The sequence below is a fragment of the Drosophila eugracilis genome, unplaced genomic scaffold (assembly GCF_018153835.1).
Source record: "Drosophila eugracilis isolate 14026-0451.02 unplaced genomic scaffold, ASM1815383v1 contig_75, whole genome shotgun sequence".
Classification (NCBI taxonomy): domain Eukaryota; kingdom Metazoa; phylum Arthropoda; class Insecta; order Diptera; family Drosophilidae; genus Drosophila; species Drosophila eugracilis.
In genome coordinates, this window is record NW_024573645.1 from 372,175 (window position 1) to 390,034 (window position 17,860).

The following is a 17,860-nucleotide window of genomic DNA, read 5'->3' on the forward strand; positions in this document are numbered from 1 at the left end:
ACCCGTGGACCTGTTTTATGCGTGGCGCGTAATTGCAAAATTAATTCGTTCTAATTGGCAAAACCGCCACAGAAAGCGAAACAATTGGACATTTAAGTTGTAACTGGACAAACTCGAAAAATCAAATTCCGAATCAGTATCTGAGCAAATGGTTGTACTTTTTAATGTTTTAACGAGTTAGTACACGTGGACTTACATATGTAGGTATACCTTGTACAATCATATAACCAGGCGAATAAGAGACCGACCGGTTGGAGCCTTGAAACATGTGACTTCACAGATCTAAGCTATTGGGTGAACATGCGCGTGACTTACATTTTCAAACGCCTTTTTTCCCCCGCCGCAACGTGCATCCAAAAATATAAAAGTCACATGAAGAGTTACGCCCTCACCGGTTTTAGGCGCCCACTGAACAGACTTTTAGGATGCACTTATGATGTAGAATTTATGAAGATTACCACTTATAGCTTGGCAGTATTATAGCACTTAAATCTTCATATCGATGAAAATCATGCTTATGGAATATCAAACTCAATTCGGAAATTATGTAAGACTTTTTGATTGACGTCTGCAGTTCGAAATGGAGTTAGACATAAAAGGTATCTGGGTTAACCATTAAACATCGCTTTAAGGCTGTTCCATAACCAGTTTTTTTATAAGGTTCCTGTATTGATAATCATATTCTTGCCTAATTAATCATGTCAGAGCATTGACATGCATACTTACCCGTTCTAATGTTAATATTTTTACAATATAGGGAAATCAGTTGATTTTTATGTTGATTTCATATGTATTTGATTCTTAATAAGAACACATTTTCGTTGAGAATTCAATTCAATATGGTTTTATTAATAATCAACTGTAATTAAATAAAATAAAAGCATTAAAAGCAGTCGTAACACTTTTTTTCTGGGTTTTTGTTTTAATATAGATATATGTATGAACACTGTTTAACATAAATGAAGAAATATTACACATAAATAAATTAATGGCAAAACTTAGCTCCCCTGAGGCGTTAATATAACTCCAGGACATTGGAAATCATACTAGAAGACCTCATTGGGATTGCCATTAGACTGATCGGCCTTTTGACGAGCACGTGCCAATTTGGCAGAAAGCTCAGAAGATCGAATGGTTTTGTACTAAAGAAGTTAAAAGTTAAATGAATATTAGATAAGATATTATAATAGAGGTATATCCAATAACCCACCTCGCAGAAGTTCTTTTGCAGCACAATCTGGGAGATGAGGCGGCGACTCTCCCGCTGGCCAAAGTAACTTTCGATGGTGTGTGGTGACAGGGCGAAGATCTCCTCGCCGGAGAGCGTGTGCAAACGCTTGATTATGATATCCGAGAATCCCTTACCACGCAGCCATTCCTCAACTTCACGTGGCTTCGAATTCTGGGTGATAAAGATCTCAGGAGTCTTAAGGATCTCAAGATCCTTGCGTCTTTCTCGCTGCTGCAACAAAATACGCAGCTCATCGTTGACATCGTCCTGCATGTAGTAGGCCTGGTCATCGGCCTCGCAATCGTTGCGGGCACGCATGGCTATGGAAAAGCGTTGGGAAAGTTAGCATTACTATAGAAAACTATTATTATTTATTCTATAACAAAAAACCAACCTGCCAGAGCTCCTGCTGCAGCCATATTCCGTTTGAGGGTGCCACTGGGAGTGGGTGGTTGGCTGTCACTTGGTGGCGGCATCGGTGGTGGAACTGGCACATTGGGCATCGAGTAGGAACGTGGCATTGACTTGCCATTGGTCACCGGCTGCTCCACAGGAGCTGTATACATGGCCATGGTGTTGCGATATAGTGGAGGGTTGACCTCCTCACCACCATTTTCCGTCAGAGCCATGGATGCCAAAGACTCTGTGTCCCTACCATTTACGCCAGGCTCAAAGTTGTAGGGCGTGAGCACGGTGTGCGGCACGTAGCCAATATTGCCGTAAGAGTTACGGGCTTTCCACCAGTTGCGGGAGTCATCGATAATCTTGGAATCAAAAGAGGTACATATATCTTTTTATAAGCCTTGTTATCAAATGCATAAGGTTCTAAACTGATAAGATTGTTTGTATATATGTATGTTTCTAGAGATTATAATAACAATGATTAGTTAGCAATAAAACGTGGGAAATGTGGCTATTGACTTTTTTAAGAATCTTTACAATAATATATAGGTCTTCCCCGAATTCTTGATGTTTGAGTAATATTTATACAAGAATTGCATGAGTTTTCTAATCTACTTCTTATCTAAAGCTTTTGTTTATTATCTTTTAGATATCAGATACTTCAAAAGTTCAAACTATTCACGAGTTTAATTGGTGGCTTCTTAGAAATCGAGCAATAGGGGTTTCCCAGTCATATAGAAATCCCATTATTTGTTAAGGCAAAAATATATATAATACATATGTATATATGTATATTTTATATTTAAATCTACTTGTCTTTTACGTCAGCAAATATATATAAAAAGCTAAATCAAGTTAAGTCACTTGCACTTATCAAAATAATAAAAAATCTCAAAGAGAGATAAAATCGATTTTAATTAGTTTAAGAGTTCTTAATTTGTTGCTGGAAGATTTTGAATGAAAAATCTTAATTTAAGCGTGGATATATAATATATATGAATTCAGACACATACCTCCAAATACTCCCCCTTGGTGACTTTCAATTCCTTGTCATTCGTGGCAGATTTATTAAAGGAAACCTCGGCGATCTTGACATTGCGGCTCTCCAGACGATTCAACCAAGTGCGATTGCCCGGACTCGGAGGCACAGGAACTGCCACTGGCGATGGAGTTGTGGTCTTTTTCAAAGCAGGAGCCAGGTACTGTACTTCCTCATCCACCACCCAATCGGGAGACCAATCATCGTAGAAAATCGGATGATAGGAACTTTTGTGATCCTTGAACTGATCCTTGGGAACCGTCCAGTTGGGACCTAGACTCTGCCACAACTGCTTCTCATTGGAGTCAAGGGTGCCATTGAGAAAAGCAATAGTCTCACGACGCAGAAGAGGATTAACCACTGCCTCTGGAAGACCCGCATCCACGTAAATATCATTACAAACGTTAACGATAGTTTTCAGCGATATGAAGACATTGTGGACTGGATCGGTGGACTTGGTGAAGTGGTTTTGTAACCGAACGGAGTAGATAAGTGCTAGTTTCACCTTGGCCAAGATGTCATGGAACTCGCTTTCAATCGGTGGTCGTGATCTTAGGAAAAGGAGTCCTTCACCATGAGGATTATGCTGCTCTTTGCGCAAATTTAACTCGTTAAGAGCCTCGGCGGCGTAATGAAGTCGGGCCATGAATCTTTCGATGTCCTCGAAACAGTGGTTGATCACTTTGACATCCCTTTCGGTCTGCTCCTTGTCCTGGGCATTCCTCTCCGCTGCGATTCCGGCCACTGCAGCAGCTATTCCATACTGATCCTTGGGCTGCTGATTTAGTCTATCCGGTTTGGGCAGCAGGATAGGAGTCTTGTTGCGATCTATTGTTACTGGAGTTCCCTTGCTCAGCTGGAGAAATAAGGAATTTTGATTATAATGATCGTTTAACCTTACTTTTGCAAAGCTCACCTGCTTCAAATCCTCTACCAAAAGAACTGAACTCACATCGGCCACCTAAAAATTAACGTTTTTAATAAATTAAGAATTCTGTAAGAAAAATATTTAACATTTACCTGAAATATGTGCATCTCGGTGTTACCCAAAGAGATTCCAGGCACTGAGAAGACTAAGATATTGTTATAAGACTCCTGTGGATGTTCAGTGATAAAAGCGGTGGGCTCTGTAATCAAACTGCCTGGGAAGTTCTCAATCTCATTCATATCACTGTCCAACATGACCAGCCACTGTCCATTAAAGCTCATGAACATCTTATGTGGCCAAATGCCACCAGTTTTGTCCAGTTCCACCAGCAGCTTCATCTTCTCCTTGGGCTGCTTGATCTCGGCCTCATTCTTCAGCTTGAAGGTGGCCAAGTGTTCCAGGGCATATGTGGGTTTGTTCTCATCGTAGTTCCCATTCGCCTGTCCACCGTTAGGGACTCCATTTTCGTAGCCGTTACGTGGCATCCTGGGGAATGCGTAAGCGGGTAATCAAAATCACTTTGCTATTAATTTATTATCATTTATTGATCCGTTTATATTATTTAATTGTTGCCCATATTTCAAGCTCAATAATCGGTCGCAAAAGGAAAATAAACTGCGCAATTGTTCACTTATTTCCCTTTTTTATTTGTTCTATTTCGATTTGTTTGATGATAACGATAAAAGGCAATTATTGTATGAAAAGAAAGACAAATGTCAATGAGAATCGGGAATCGGGAAATTCCCCATTTTTTATACATATTTTTAAATAAACGGTAAACGGTTTGTTTTTAACTTTCGAATAAAATACCATCAAAATGTTAAGGAAATCCTTTGATTGGTATTTAATTTGGTATTTTATCACATTTAAATAGTGAGGCCGTGTACACTTTTTATTATTCCAAAACTATGATCATAAACAAATCTAACCTCGAATCTCGGCTCTAATTTCCCTGTCTATCACTCTAGATATTTACCCATACTTGACCGATATGGGTCGGAAGTACTTCAAGGTCCTATTGCCTGCTTTGACCATTCCGTCGATGTGGAATCACAGCGGACTGGGAAACTATTGATTCCGAATGGGCAATGGGATATAGACAGATAGATACTATTTGATACTTTTACATGCTGAATATATGTACATAGGTACATAGAGGAGTACCGCCTATATGTGGTAGCCACCTGCCTCGATTAGATAAACGCAATTAGGCACTGAGTTTGCGATTGCCTTTGCTTTTTTGCTTTTGCAATTCGAGTTGGCATTATTTTTTTTTTCTTTACTTTTGGCAGTTATCACGAAAAAGCCAGGAAATTCTTGGCACATGAAGCAATCATCAATGAAAGCTTATTACATAAAGAGTCGAATATAAGAGTTAATCGTGTATTTTTAGGCCATGATTATGGGTCAATTGTTTATTGCCATTAGATAGATGGCATCTTTGATTTGATATATATTTATTGGTTTTCACTCTGGCATGACATCAGATCCTAAGATATCGATGTCAGCCCTTTGATATCTTGATTTACGGGCTTAGATGTGCTGATTGGTTACCTTGTTTTGCCCACTGTGCTCTTTATTTATTTATTTTCTCTTTCTTTTCTTTTTTTTATTTATTTGGCCCGAACTCGTACTCTCGACCCGCTGCGAATCGTATTCGAACTCCAACTAACTGACGTTATTTGGCCTAAACGAAATTGGCGATATCAGCTGGTTCTCCGCTCATTAATTGATTGCCTCAATTTGTATTGTTATCGCAAAAGCAAAAGTGTCCCTTATCTTTTCGGTTTGCCAGCGCCGCAATGATAGTGCATCATGCACAGAAAGAAAATGTTGGGATTCAAATGATACACCACTAAATAAAATTCAAGAATATATTGAAAACTAACATTCTATAATTTCTCTTAACTTAAAATACATTAAACTTACTAAAAAAAACATGCTCGAAGGTCAAACTGCCTTATTTCTATCATAATATTATAATATTTCAAAACATCAAATTGATAGCCCCCATATCAATACCAAATTGATATGAAAACTCATCAAAACAAGTATGGTTTCTTATCAATTTTTTATCAGTGTATCGCTCAATACTCATTGGTACTTTTGGCAATCTTATCTGGGCAGGGAGAACACAAAAATAAAACCAAATATACTATTCCTTATAGAGAGAGTCTGCTGGCAATGGGCCTAGGTTTTGATATCAGGCCCACAAGGTAATCGCATCAAATGGTCAACGGTTGTCCCTGGGCCACCAACAACTACTCTGAATCAACGATAAACAGGTGAACCAGGAATTTCGGCGAGTTTCCCGCAACATTTTTCACATTTTTTCACTGGCCGACAAAGTAATCCCCAAGTCTCTTTTGGCATACTGATATGCTCCGTATTTTAAACTTCTGTTTACTAATTTAACCATAAAGAGAGAAATGTCTTATTTGAATAATATTTATAAATAAATATGTATATGAATCAACACTATATATCACAAACGTTAATCTAGATAATTATTTAAAAGCTCAAGTCATGTTAGTTTAGTTAAGGAATGTCAGACAAGTTTCCTTTACTTACCACCCTTTTTTGTTCTTTCTACCGAAAGTTGTAGAGTCCAAACTTCATTGTAATTAATATTCAAAAATATCTTTTTAACGTACTTTGTATACAAATAACTCACAATTTAAAGTTTTCAATCACCTATAACAGCCGTTGGCAACAGTCTTATGACTATTTCTTATGAAACCTCATTAAAATAATTGATTTGTTAGAATAAAAGATTTTCCATCAATTAAAAAGATAATTTAGAAACCTACAAAGTTGGATTTTTATATCATACAGTTATAACTTCTAAAAATGTTTTATTATTTGAATAATTTGTAAATTTAAGCAATCTTTTTAAAGGTCTGAGAAAATAGTTTATTCGTTTATTGGCCAATAACCTTTTATTGGTGCTAATTGTGACATTCCTGCCTTTTATTGGTGTTTGCGAGCTAATTCACGTAATAACAGAAAAAAGCGACCCTAATTAGGATTGAAAATGGAAATTGTTGAAAATGGCAATACACGTATCGCTGCAACACTTTCTGCAAAAGCTTTTGGGTATAGTAATATTGCGTGACTCTAACGATCTCGCTTCTGAATCGAGAGTTATCAAAAGTGTCAATCAGACAATCGATCCGCAATTCCATGTTCATTTGGACAGAACATATTGTTAACAACCAATAACAAAACCATACAAATGAAGTTATAACTGAGGTATTTATTAAGCTTTGACTCTTACTTATATTGTTTTTGGTTTTAGGAACTTAATCTAAAATTGGTTTGCAAAGTATGAGGGGCGGAGTCTTGTCAACCTCTAGACATCTGCACAAGATACCATTTGATTTCTGTAAAGAAAAACACACGAAAAGCAATCATTAAGGTTGTAGATAATTACTGTCTTGCCGAGCTTATCACCGCCGGCACGCAGAACACTATCGAATGGGAACCAAATGGTGTACAGAATGTGACTCAACTGGGTGACAGGTGATCTATTATGCTTGCATTTCATTTCCTTACCTGGCCGATGGCAACTGGAAGATATTCTGCGGGACAGCCGAAAGACCCGAGTTCAGGCACAGGAGTTTGGTTCCATTGAAGTGGCTATATTCCCGAACCAATTGGGCGTGCTTATGGTCTGGATTCTGCTCGTGTTGCTTAAGAACATTTACAAATTGCTCAGCTATAAAAGGGAATAGTTAGTTTTACATTTAGCATGTATCTTGGGAAGGAACCTACAAATTATGCAGCTGAAGGTGGGACCAACGGATCCGCGAACTGGTCTCTCGGAAATTCCACCCACAATTAGGTCCACATCAGCCCAACTGGAGTAGATGGTTTTCAGATTATCCAAACCCTTTTTAGCAAAGACAATTTTTAAAATAAATATAATAATACTAAACTATTAAAAATGTACCTCTTTGGGGATAAAATTCTCAAAATCTTTCCAGCTATTTACGGGCCTGGACAGGACACACGATTCCAAGTATCTATGATATGGCAGCAGACCGTGATCTCTGCCCCTTTGAATGTCGAAGGCTAGGATATCAGCATGTGTTGGCTTGGTGTCCTTGTGCCAAACGACCTGTAAAAGAAAAGAATAAAATTTAAGTTTCTTAACCTATTAAATAAAGAAATCATTAGACTTACACCACCAGAGTAGGCGGCATCCATTTTCATAATCTCCTGATTAAGTAAACTCTCGAGGATGTTGTTTAACTTCGCAGAAGTGTACTGAAGTTTTGGCTTGTAGATTTCTTCCTTAAGCTCAAATAGGTTGGTCGTCTGTAGCTCCTTGCTAATAAAGACATATTCATTATTTCTGTAGAGGGATCAGATGTTATTAATTATAAAGGGTTTTTTATGTATGAAGTATACGAAATATGATTATATAAGACCCAACTCACTTTTCAGTTCCATAAACTACATTATCCTTGGTCAGATTTTGGAGCTCATTGGGCAGCATTGAGAAGTAGAACCGAATGGCGGCCACCGCAAACTCATTAGAGACCTCCAAGGCACTCTTTTGGTGATTTCTCTTAATCTCAGCAGCCAAAGGATTGCCCAGCACAGCTGGCAGCCACTCCTCAATCACAACCCGACGGTATATAGCCACATTGATCGCCTTGGCTGCCTGGAAGAGCTTCTCATCGCTCCACCGGCGATTCCTTTGATGAAGTTCGGCAGCCACATTATTATGGTTTCGCATAAAGATTGTGTAGATTAGGATGGAGAAGGGAGAGCTGTTCACACGCGAATCTCCGGACACAAAACAGGTGCCATCTCCAATGTTTTCCCTGGCGCAGAAAGACGGTCCTTCTGTATTCGTAGCAATGGGCAGCATGGAACTGTCGTACTCGCCCCGTGCTGTTGACCTTAAAAGACCACCTTCTAGGAGTCTTAACTTCCTTTCTGCTGCTGCGGTAAAGCCATACAGTTGCGACAGATCCAAGGATCCCGTGGCCTGGTTTAGCTGTATAGGAAATGTGGAAATTTATTAATATTTCGGAGATTTATCACTGAATTCTTCTCACCTGCTCAGCGCCACCGAAATTGCAATCAGCGACGGCCAAAGCACTTCTCACATAATTGAGGCAATGGGGCACGTCGTATTTCCCAACGGGCTGGTAGAGAATTGGAGCACATGCCGGGTGGTTGTGACGCGGCTGAAGGTTGATCTGGTCACGGCTGCAGCATTCTATTGGGGCTCCATTGCCTGGGAACGGAAAAATCAATAATTAAATTAATATACTAAGTTGTGTTTAAAATATATTTTTTTTGTATAAATTTATAAATTTTAAACTTACTCATCGATTGTGATACGGGCTTACTAAGATCATGCTCCACGAATTGGGCCCATTGGGCCAGACCCAAATTCGAGTTGTTGTCAACAATTTTCTGTTTATATGTCTGAATATTATCGGGTTCATACAGGTCCTTACTAATGGACCAAGCAGCCGGCACTGTTTGACGATTACCAGAATTGGGGAACATCTGAAAGAATCATGGAACTCTTTTATGTATTTTAAAGATTTCTTTAGGACCAGACCCACCTCATAGAAACCATCCCTGTAGTGGCTGTCCTCAAGTAACCTCCTAAAAGCATGGTGACCTTCTCGGTTTCCTCTTATCAAATTTTCGCATTCTGTCCTCAAACTACTGCCCTCCGGAAGTGGTTTTTCCTCCAGGTAACTGCGACAATCATCTCCATCGATATCATTGGGCAAACATTCGCTATTGTAAACAGTCAAGCTGGACTTCAAGATCTTTAGTGCAATCTGACAATCTTCTTTGGAAGCTAGATTTGGTAATGTATCCAAAAGTTGGACATGGGAAAGACTGCCATTCCTTACAGTGATATCAGAACGCAACAAATTTTCTTCCAGGCTGAAAATGACAGTGGAAAATAAAATATTTAAATATAAATTTAGATTGTTTCCTACTATTTAAAGCCTAAACAGTCAGGAAGGTCTCACTTCCTAATCTTATCACTGCCAATAATTAAAATTTAACTGGTTTTGCAATGTAATAATTAAAGATTTACAAACCGCTTTTGTCTTTTCACTGAGTCAAGCGCTGAGTCGACCAACTGCAACCATTTCGACGCAGGAATCTTGTTTAGCTCTGCATTGACATCCCGTCTTGCTAAAAGTATAACAAATATTTGATAAATTAAATAAATATGACAAAGCGTGAGCAGATAGCTAATTCAGTTTTCTTAAATATTTCTAAAGCTAACCAAGATTTTTTTATTTATTAATATCATTACTTTCGTGGGAGTTTAATTTCTTGGCGTCTATTTAAAGTAACTTCTCAATTTCTAAAGAAATCACACAAATAATTGAATTTCTCTGTGGAATTTCCCATAAATTAGGCAATGTCAACACTTTAATCTAAACAATTTAAGAAAATTATATTACAAAAGCCAGAATTAAACAATTAAATGTACATTTTTGTGAATTGTTATTGAACGATCATTGTCAAAGGTGTACATCCCCCTTTAAGAGAAATCTAACTGGTTAAAATATGCAAACTCATCTGAAAGATATTTTGCATTTGAATTGATATATAAAACATCGATTTGTTGCCACGCTTATAAGAATCTATTCGATCAGAATAATAAACAATGGTTGATAAGGCAAAAAATATAGATGCATGCCTTCACGAGTGTGAACTTTGTGGGTTAACATTTGGGATTTATTGGATTTATTTATCAGCATCTATAAGCAAACGGGTTTTTCTTTGAAATGTAGTATTTTTGAAATGTTTACTACAATACAATGAACAAACGTGATACCTGGCAAAAACAAGTGCATTCATTCATGATGATATAACGCGTGAGCTTCGGCCATCGATCACTTTGAACCGGCAAATAGAGGGAAAGTACATTTTTTGTACCAAGATGATAAAACAGTAGTATCAGTGAGATCATAACTACTTTTAAAGGTGCGTAAAATGTAAAAATTTATGTTCATAATACTGCCATCCTCAGATTTTTGAAAGTCTTCCTGTTTAATCAATAAAATATGCACTTTATTTCAAAGCATTGACAATTTTATTTTTATGGTCAACTGAAGAGTTTAACAAGGTCTGAAATTGATAGGATCGCATTTTTATCTATTTTTAAGTTTGTTTTTTTATATATACTGAGCTCTATATGAAGAAATTAGCATAAGCGTGAGATACTTGCCACCGTGCGATCAATAATAATGATAAAGCAGAAGCTTAAAGGGAATTTTTGAATAGTTTATGGGGCATTTTGTTGTCAGACTTACAAGTTGCCTCGCCTATTGTCAATAATGATGCTCCTATTATGAGAGCCAACAGGCAGATGTACTTGATTCCACCCATTGCAATGTTCTTTGTTCTAGAACACGGATTTCTGAGCCACCGGTTGTGATTCACAAAATACCCGCACGTAAATGGAATTTAAGTCACGTCGCTAGCTTTTGATAAGGAAGTGATCGAACTGCGGTTCTATTTCTCGTAATCCACGCTATCCGTCCTATTAAACAGTGTTGACGGCTCAGCGAATCGTAGACTACTGAGCTTGGGGGCAAATCTCAGCAGAATCGAGCCGATGAGAATGACTCGGATCGTTATCACGCACAATGGAGCTCATCATCATCATCTGGCTGGGAGCTCGCTCTCTCATCGGATAAATGAAATCGAATAAACGTAAACACATGTTATTTTTGTGTTGGCTTGGTGAGTCAAATCGCACAAAGCCAAACGATACACACTAACGTATTATGCAAATGACAACCACACCTGAGGGATTCATTTTCGCCCACGCCTTTGAAATTTACCTACCTACTCAGAAAAATCATTTTTATTAAGTTTAAAGCTTTTATAAGACATTTATAAGTCTTGGACTTATATTTTTGTTAAGCGGTTTTTTAAATTAACCGCTAAATTTAAATTTATCGATAGGTTAGTCTGGATGGTTCCGGCTCAGAACTAGTTTACTTATACTAGTTCTTATACCTATTCATGTGACTTCTATAATTTTTAATGGATTATAAATCATTTGTAATTGAATTAGAAGAACAACGTTTAGATTTGTTTAAAGCTTATACATATATACGTATTAATGGCAAACAAGTTTTACTGTACAAAATAAAAATACAAATTAAAGAATATTAATAATACAACTTTTTTTCCTTGAATTCAAAAAGCTATCGATGTTGCCGGTTGAAGCAAGACCATCGCTACTATCGGTATTGCCATCGCGGTTTCTTCCACCTCTAATTTTCATCTAAACAAGCATTTCTTGTTTTCCGAAAAGTTGTAACTTTATCAATAAAATAGGACGATTGGAACAGCCATGCCAGCCTTAGATGCGGAAGCCACCGATGAGCAATTCGGGAATGATCAGCCCAAGTCAATGTCGGGTCCCATTGTTGGGATTATCTACCCGCCGCCGGAAGTCAGAAGCATCCTTTTACCAAACAACAACACATTTTTTCTAATTTTGCCTAGAATAAGATGATTGATTATATATATGTACTTAACGTTTTCCACACACTCAGTTAGCAAAGTTTTAACTAACAGATATCGTTGACAAGACCGCTAGTTTCGTAGCTCGCAATGGACCGGAGTTCGAAGCACGAATCCGGCAAAATGAGCTGGGCAATCCAAAGTTTAACTTTTTGAATGGCGGAGATCCCTACCATGCCTACTACAGACACAAGGTCAACGAGTTCCGCGAGGGCAATGGTATGTTTTAATTCACCCAAATGAAGCTCCCTTGTTTTATGTAATGCCAAACCTCTTTTTAGATGCCGGAATCACTGCGATTGCGGGTATGAAGCAGCTTGCAGTGACCAGTGCCGCCCAACAACGCCAGCAGGAGCTTCTCAAGCAGGTGGTGGAGCAGCAGTTTGTGCCCAAGGAACCACCGCCGGAATTCGAGTTTATCGCTGATCCTCCATCTATTTCAGCTCTGGATCTGTGAGTGTTCTTACTCAAGGCAACTGTGTGGCTTAACTAATCCATTCTATATACTTCCCTTTTATCAGAGACATTGTGAAGCTTACCGCTCAGTTTGTGGCTCGTAATGGTCGCCAATTCCTAACTAATCTGATGAGTCGGGAGCAACGCAACTTCCAGTTTGACTTCCTGCGGCCACAGCACTCACTCTTCCAGTACTTCACTAAGCTCCTGGAGCAGTACACCAAAGTTTTGATACCGCCAAAGGATTTGCTGGGCAAGCTGCGAGCCGAGAGTGCCCCGGGCAGGAGCAGCATGAACCATGTGCTGGACCACGTCAAGTACCGTGCCAACTGGCAGCGCCACCAGGAAGCACAACGTCGTCGCGAGGAGGAGAAGATCGAGCGAGAACGCGTGGCCTATGCCCAGATAGACTGGCACGACTTTGTGGTGGTGGAGACGGTGGACTATCAGCCCTTCGAATCGGGAAATTTCCCACCGCCCACGAATCCCGACGAGGTGGGAGCCCGTGTCCTAATGGAGGAGCGTCTTATGGATGAGGAGGGCGACACCGAAATGCAGATCGAATCTGACGAGGAAGGTGACTCCCAGGTTACCAGTCACCTAGAAAGCGGATTGAAACTGTCGCAGATGGAGAACCGAGTGGGCATTCAGATGAAGAACGTATCTTCCTACGGCCAACCGACGGGCGCCAAGAGAGACAACACTCAAGTGCAGGACATGGACGAAGCCTCCAGTGATGAGGACACCCCGACAACTAAGCTGCAGCCGTCGGTTGCGCCCATGCTGCCACCCACCCACGACAAGGTGGTGGTCAAAAAGTACGATCCGAAGGCTTCGCAACCTAAGCCGGCGCCCATGCCGACGGATGAGTATCTCATCTCGCCGATTACAGGAGAGAAGATACCGGCCTCCAAGGTCTCAGAGCACATGCGTATCGGTCTGCTGGATCCTCGATGGGTGGAGCAGCGTGATAAACACACTGTGGAGAAAATCAATCAGGACAACGTTTTTGCCGCGGGCACAGCCATTGAAGCTAGTCTTAAGCAACTTGCTGAGCGTCGTACTGACATTTTCGGTGTAGGCGACGAGGAGACAGTGATCGGTAAGAAGCTTGGCGAAGAAGAGACCAAAAAGGATGATCGCGTCACCTGGGACGGGCATACGTCCAGTGTGGAGGCGGCTACGCGAGCAGCCCGAGCAAATATCACGCTAGAGGAACAAATTCATCAGATTCACAAGGTCAAGGGATTGCTGCCGGACGAGGAGAAAGAAAAGATCGGGCCCAAACCGGTGGGCAGCAAGGCAACCCTTTCGGCCCCACCACAACCGTCAACCAAGTCGCAGCACAGTCACGCCAGTCAGAGTCAGCACCACCAGGGTGGCGGAGGACATCACGGACACCACAATATGCACCATCATCATCCTCCGCATCCACAGGCGCCGCCACACCCACCCCACCATCACCATCCGCCACAGCAGCCTCAGCCAGTGATGCAGCTAATGCAGTTGCGTCCACCCATGATGCGTAAGTACCAAATAATATCTCGTTTTGCTTCCAAAATCAACCAGATTTATTTAACAGAACCTCCATTTGGAGCCGGTGGTGGAGGCTATATGGGCATGCCACCTGGAGGAGGACCCCCGCAAATTGCACCCGCTCCACCTGTTGATATAATGGAGGATGAACCGCCATCGAAGAAGATGCGTAGCGAGGATAACCTAATCCCAGAGGCAGAATTTATTGCCTCTCATAAGGTCTGTTGGATTTATGTTTTTCCTTTACAAAATATACATTTTTTTATTTTCTATTTTCAGAGTCCTGTAACTATTCAGGTTCTGGTGCCCAACTCAGACAAATCAGAATGGAAGCTTAATGGACAAATGATAGCTGTGACCATGGCACTTTCAGAACCCATAACCAATCTCAAGACAAAACTACAAGATGAAACTGGCATGCCACCGGCCAAGCAGAAAATCTTTTATGAGGTAAGGTGTACGACTTTTTTGTAATAAAATTTAACTAACCAAACCAATCCTTTTTTAGGGAATGTTCTTCAAAGACAGCAATACCATGGCCTTTTATAATCTGGTGAACGGAACCACCGTGCATTTACAGGTCAAGGAGCGTGGTGGTCGCAAAAAGTAAAAGTGTCAAAGCATAAAGGGCATAACATTAATTAGAAAAGTTCCATCATATGTAGAAATTTATTTGTATATGGTTTCGCATAAATTTGTAATAAATCGTCAATCACAGAATTCGTTAATTGCACTTTAGTTAGTTCTATAGTTTTTAGGTGAAGTAAATTTGAAGGAAATTTGGGAGTGATTTTGGGGAATGTTCGGAGTATAAAACGGAATGTTACGTTGGGTTAATTGGAAAGTCTATGATTCTGTATTAGCTAGGACGCGGGCCATTTCGCGATATCGTAGTAACATCGGCGCGTATATTTCCTTGCTGTCCTTGTTTGGTTCGCATACCAGTTGCAGCTTATTGTCCGTCAGACTGAGGACGTAATCTCGATAACTAAGGGCCGTCTTCTTTTTATCCAGCTCCTCAACGTACAACGCATATGCGGCTCTATAACCGGCTCCCATCAAGGCAGCCTCATAACCATCTTCCTGCAAGTAAAGTTATGGTTCATTTCTAGTTCTTAAATGGATGTACACATTAACCCACCTGAATATGGACAGGAGAATTGAATACATCTGCGACTGTCTGCAGGATTGATTTGTTAACGGATGCGCCTCCAGTGACAAGAATTTGCGTATCGGGCCCAAATTTGTAGCCAAGGTCTTCGGCCACAGCTCTGTGATGCAGCATTTGGCCTTCAACTAGAGCTCGAATTTCTATTTGAGGTGAGCTAAATCTGTTATACAAAAGTATAACAAAATATTAATTAACTTAAAACAAGCCAGACATAAATTTAGCTTAATGTTATTTATATGGGTGTAGGTGTAATAAAAATTAAAGTCATATCTTAAAATAATAATTCACAGATGATTGACGATATTGCTTCTGACTTGCCCTCCTCAGCTAATGACAGCTGTTATTATTTTTAGATTTATGACTGGTTTTATGAAGCTACTAACTAAAAGTTAAAGAGTGAATTGTGACTTACTTGATGACACCCTTTTCTGCCTCCGGAGTGTTGGGTTTGATCTCCTTGCTCCATCGCAGAATGCCCTGGGCCTTAGGTATAATTTCCATATCGTTAAAGTGCACGGCCATATTTCCGAAGTTTCCACGTGGCGTGGAGTCGAGATACTCATTAAATTTATCCCAATTGCCACCGGTAGCTGTCTTATTCAAGCCTTCGCGAACCAAAGATGCATTTCTGAAACTAGAAAGTAATATGTAAATATAGTAAGATATGATTCCTCGAGGACTACATACCATAGAAGGCCCATGAAGTTATCCGTATCGGTTGGATGACACAAAATATGTCCCTCCTCCCAGTTCAGTGGCTCTGGCAAACTCACCATTAGGGTATCGCTTGTGCCGAGGGAAATGGTCAACCAATTGCTTCCCACCAACATCCCAGACAGCGCCGATGGATTGTCTCCCGTGCTGGCGATTACTTTGCATTTGGGCGAAAAGCTAAAACGCTGAACATAGTACTGGGAGACGTCGCCTACAACCGTATGTGGACTGACGGGGAGCCCCAGACGCTCGTCAAGATCGGGGGCGCAGACATTTAGACACTCCTTGGACCAGTTCTTCTGTCGAATGTCCAGCAGATTCATACCGGAACCATCACTGAAGTCAATCGGTGCCACAGAGCCGAGGAAGAGCGATGATATAAAACTGCTGACCAATGAGATTCGTTTAGCCTCTTCGTAGGCGTGACAGCGCTTCTGATAGATCTTCCGGATTTGGGGGCCTGTGAAGCGTTCGTAGCACTTAGAGCCGGTCAGTTTAACCATATTCAGCGTGCCGCCAACGGCCATTTCCATCTCTAGGCATTGTTTTGTGGTGGTGGCATCCATCCAAATGGGAGTACGGTTGACCACAAAGGCAGAGTCGTCGATTTGTGCGTGAAGGAACTTGTCGGAGTCGAGATTTTTCAAGGTTTTGATTCCGTGTTTGGACCAGTATACAGATCCGTGCTGTTGTCCGGATCCACTGATAGCCACAACAGTACTAAGATCCGCCTGCTGCATTACCAGTCGGTCCAAGACAATGTCCATGGCCTTCACCCACATTACAGGCTGTACATAATATCTACGAAAAAAATAATTTGAACTTTGATTTAGTATTTGAAGTTATTTTTTGTACTACTTTTTGTTTATCCGAAAAATATTACGTTAATCTTTGTAAGGCAAAGAATACACCTATTATCCATTAGTTTAATTCTTGGTTAATATTTAACCCGATTAAAAACAAAGATTTCTCTTTCAATTTGACCTTATTTGGATGTCAAAACTCACTCATTTTTGTTGGGTCCGGCATTGGCTCCTCCATTGGTCCGGAACTCCGGCAAATCGGTGTCAAATTTCACTTCAGCAGAGGCAACTACCTCCAATTTAGAGCCCAGGAGGACGGCTTTGAGCTAAGAGAAGCAGTGGGGTAGTAATTAGAGATATGGAGACACACCTCGAAAATAACGATCAAACAGAGGGCAACTAGGAGTCACCGCTGGCGTCATTCAGGAATTGTGAAAGTTATTGCGGTATTATTAAGATAATGGAGGGGGCCAATACATCCGAACATGAATTTTAATAATCAAACCATAATAGTTAAATGGTTTGTGTGCCAAGGGGCTTCAGCCAGATAAGAAAGAATCGAGCCCCAGGTCACTGTCACTGATAAGAATATAGTTGGTGTTCTGGGGTAAACAGGTTCCCGAGTTCCGTCTGACCTTTTCTACTAACACCATTCACACGTTAGTTAGCTGAGATCGAGTAAATCTTGAAGACGCCTCTGCATCTCAGATGAATAAGATACTACGTAGGCAGTTACAGTTCTCACCTTTTGCGTACTCAAGTCGAAGCCAAGGAAGGTTCGTTTCGGCTGGCTTGGCGGACCCATTCTCAAACTGCTTCCGGAGATTTTTTGAATTTGGAAACCTAATCGTCTGTCTAATACTCGACAATACCGCATGCGGCGCTGCCCGGTTCTACGGGTTAAATAGCCGGAATACCCGAGAGTATTTGCTTTTGTTGACGGTATCAGAATTATTCGAGTTTTAGAGTGACTGTAACTTGATGTAAAAATAACCCGTATTTCAGGTGGCGCGCTTTTTAAATTTTTAAACCGGCTTATGTAGTC

At 40.5% G+C, this 17,860-nt stretch overlaps 4 protein-coding genes across 6 annotated transcripts; 1 reads left to right on the forward strand and 3 right to left on the reverse strand.

The window, feature by feature from the left end:
- Positions 1-910: 910 nt before the first annotated feature.
- LOC108117319 (epidermal growth factor receptor kinase substrate 8) lies at positions 911-5,289 on the reverse strand. Of its 2 annotated transcripts, none has more exons than XM_017229688.2 (7): positions 5,155-5,289; positions 3,693-4,086; positions 3,589-3,633; positions 2,647-3,528; positions 1,626-1,995; positions 1,211-1,551; positions 911-1,142 (listed from the first exon to the last, which is right to left on the reverse strand). In XM_017229688.2, exons 2-7 carry the CDS (start codon positions 4,083-4,085, stop codon positions 1,047-1,049), a joined length of 2,127 nt encoding a protein of 708 aa, XP_017085177.2. In that variant the 5' UTR covers position 4,086; positions 5,155-5,289; the 3' UTR covers positions 911-1,046. The 2 variants fall into 2 exon arrangements, with proteins under 2 accessions (XP_017085177.2, XP_017085178.2); XM_017229689.2 differs by lacking the exon at positions 5,155-5,289 and adding an exon at positions 4,577-4,650.
- A 1,547-nt stretch (positions 5,290-6,836) lies between these two features.
- On the reverse strand, positions 6,837-11,168 carry LOC108117321 (chorion peroxidase). 2 transcript variants are annotated; one of them, XM_017229692.2, is made up of 11 exons: positions 10,911-11,168; positions 9,684-9,780; positions 9,189-9,522; positions 8,943-9,129; positions 8,670-8,851; positions 8,043-8,608; positions 7,786-7,933; positions 7,553-7,720; positions 7,375-7,492; positions 7,156-7,318; positions 6,837-6,983 (listed from the first exon to the last, which is right to left on the reverse strand). In XM_017229692.2, exons 1-11 carry the CDS (start codon positions 10,984-10,986, stop codon positions 6,953-6,955), a joined length of 2,070 nt encoding a protein of 689 aa, XP_017085181.2. In that variant the 5' UTR covers positions 10,987-11,168; the 3' UTR covers positions 6,837-6,952. The 2 variants fall into 2 exon arrangements, with proteins under 2 accessions (XP_017085181.2, XP_017085180.2); XM_017229691.2 differs by having other exon boundaries at positions 7,786-7,957.
- A 704-nt stretch (positions 11,169-11,872) lies between these two features.
- LOC108117257 (splicing factor 3A subunit 1) lies at positions 11,873-14,847 on the forward strand. The gene is made up of 7 exons (XM_017229607.2): positions 11,873-12,071; positions 12,190-12,354; positions 12,417-12,588; positions 12,657-14,116; positions 14,174-14,346; positions 14,407-14,577; positions 14,636-14,847. The coding sequence occupies exons 1-7, from the start codon at positions 11,963-11,965 to the stop codon at positions 14,735-14,737; spliced, it is 2,352 nt and encodes a 783-aa protein (XP_017085096.1). The 5' UTR covers positions 11,873-11,962; the 3' UTR covers positions 14,738-14,847.
- On the reverse strand, positions 14,765-17,773 carry LOC108117258 (xylulose kinase). Its single transcript, XM_017229609.2, has 6 exons — positions 17,561-17,773; positions 17,020-17,141; positions 15,986-16,813; positions 15,711-15,932; positions 15,269-15,458; positions 14,765-15,210 (listed from the first exon to the last, which is right to left on the reverse strand). Exons 1-6 carry the CDS (start codon positions 17,690-17,692, stop codon positions 14,974-14,976), a joined length of 1,731 nt encoding a protein of 576 aa, XP_017085098.1. The 5' UTR covers positions 17,693-17,773; the 3' UTR covers positions 14,765-14,973.
- Positions 17,774-17,860: the final 87 nt, after the last annotated feature.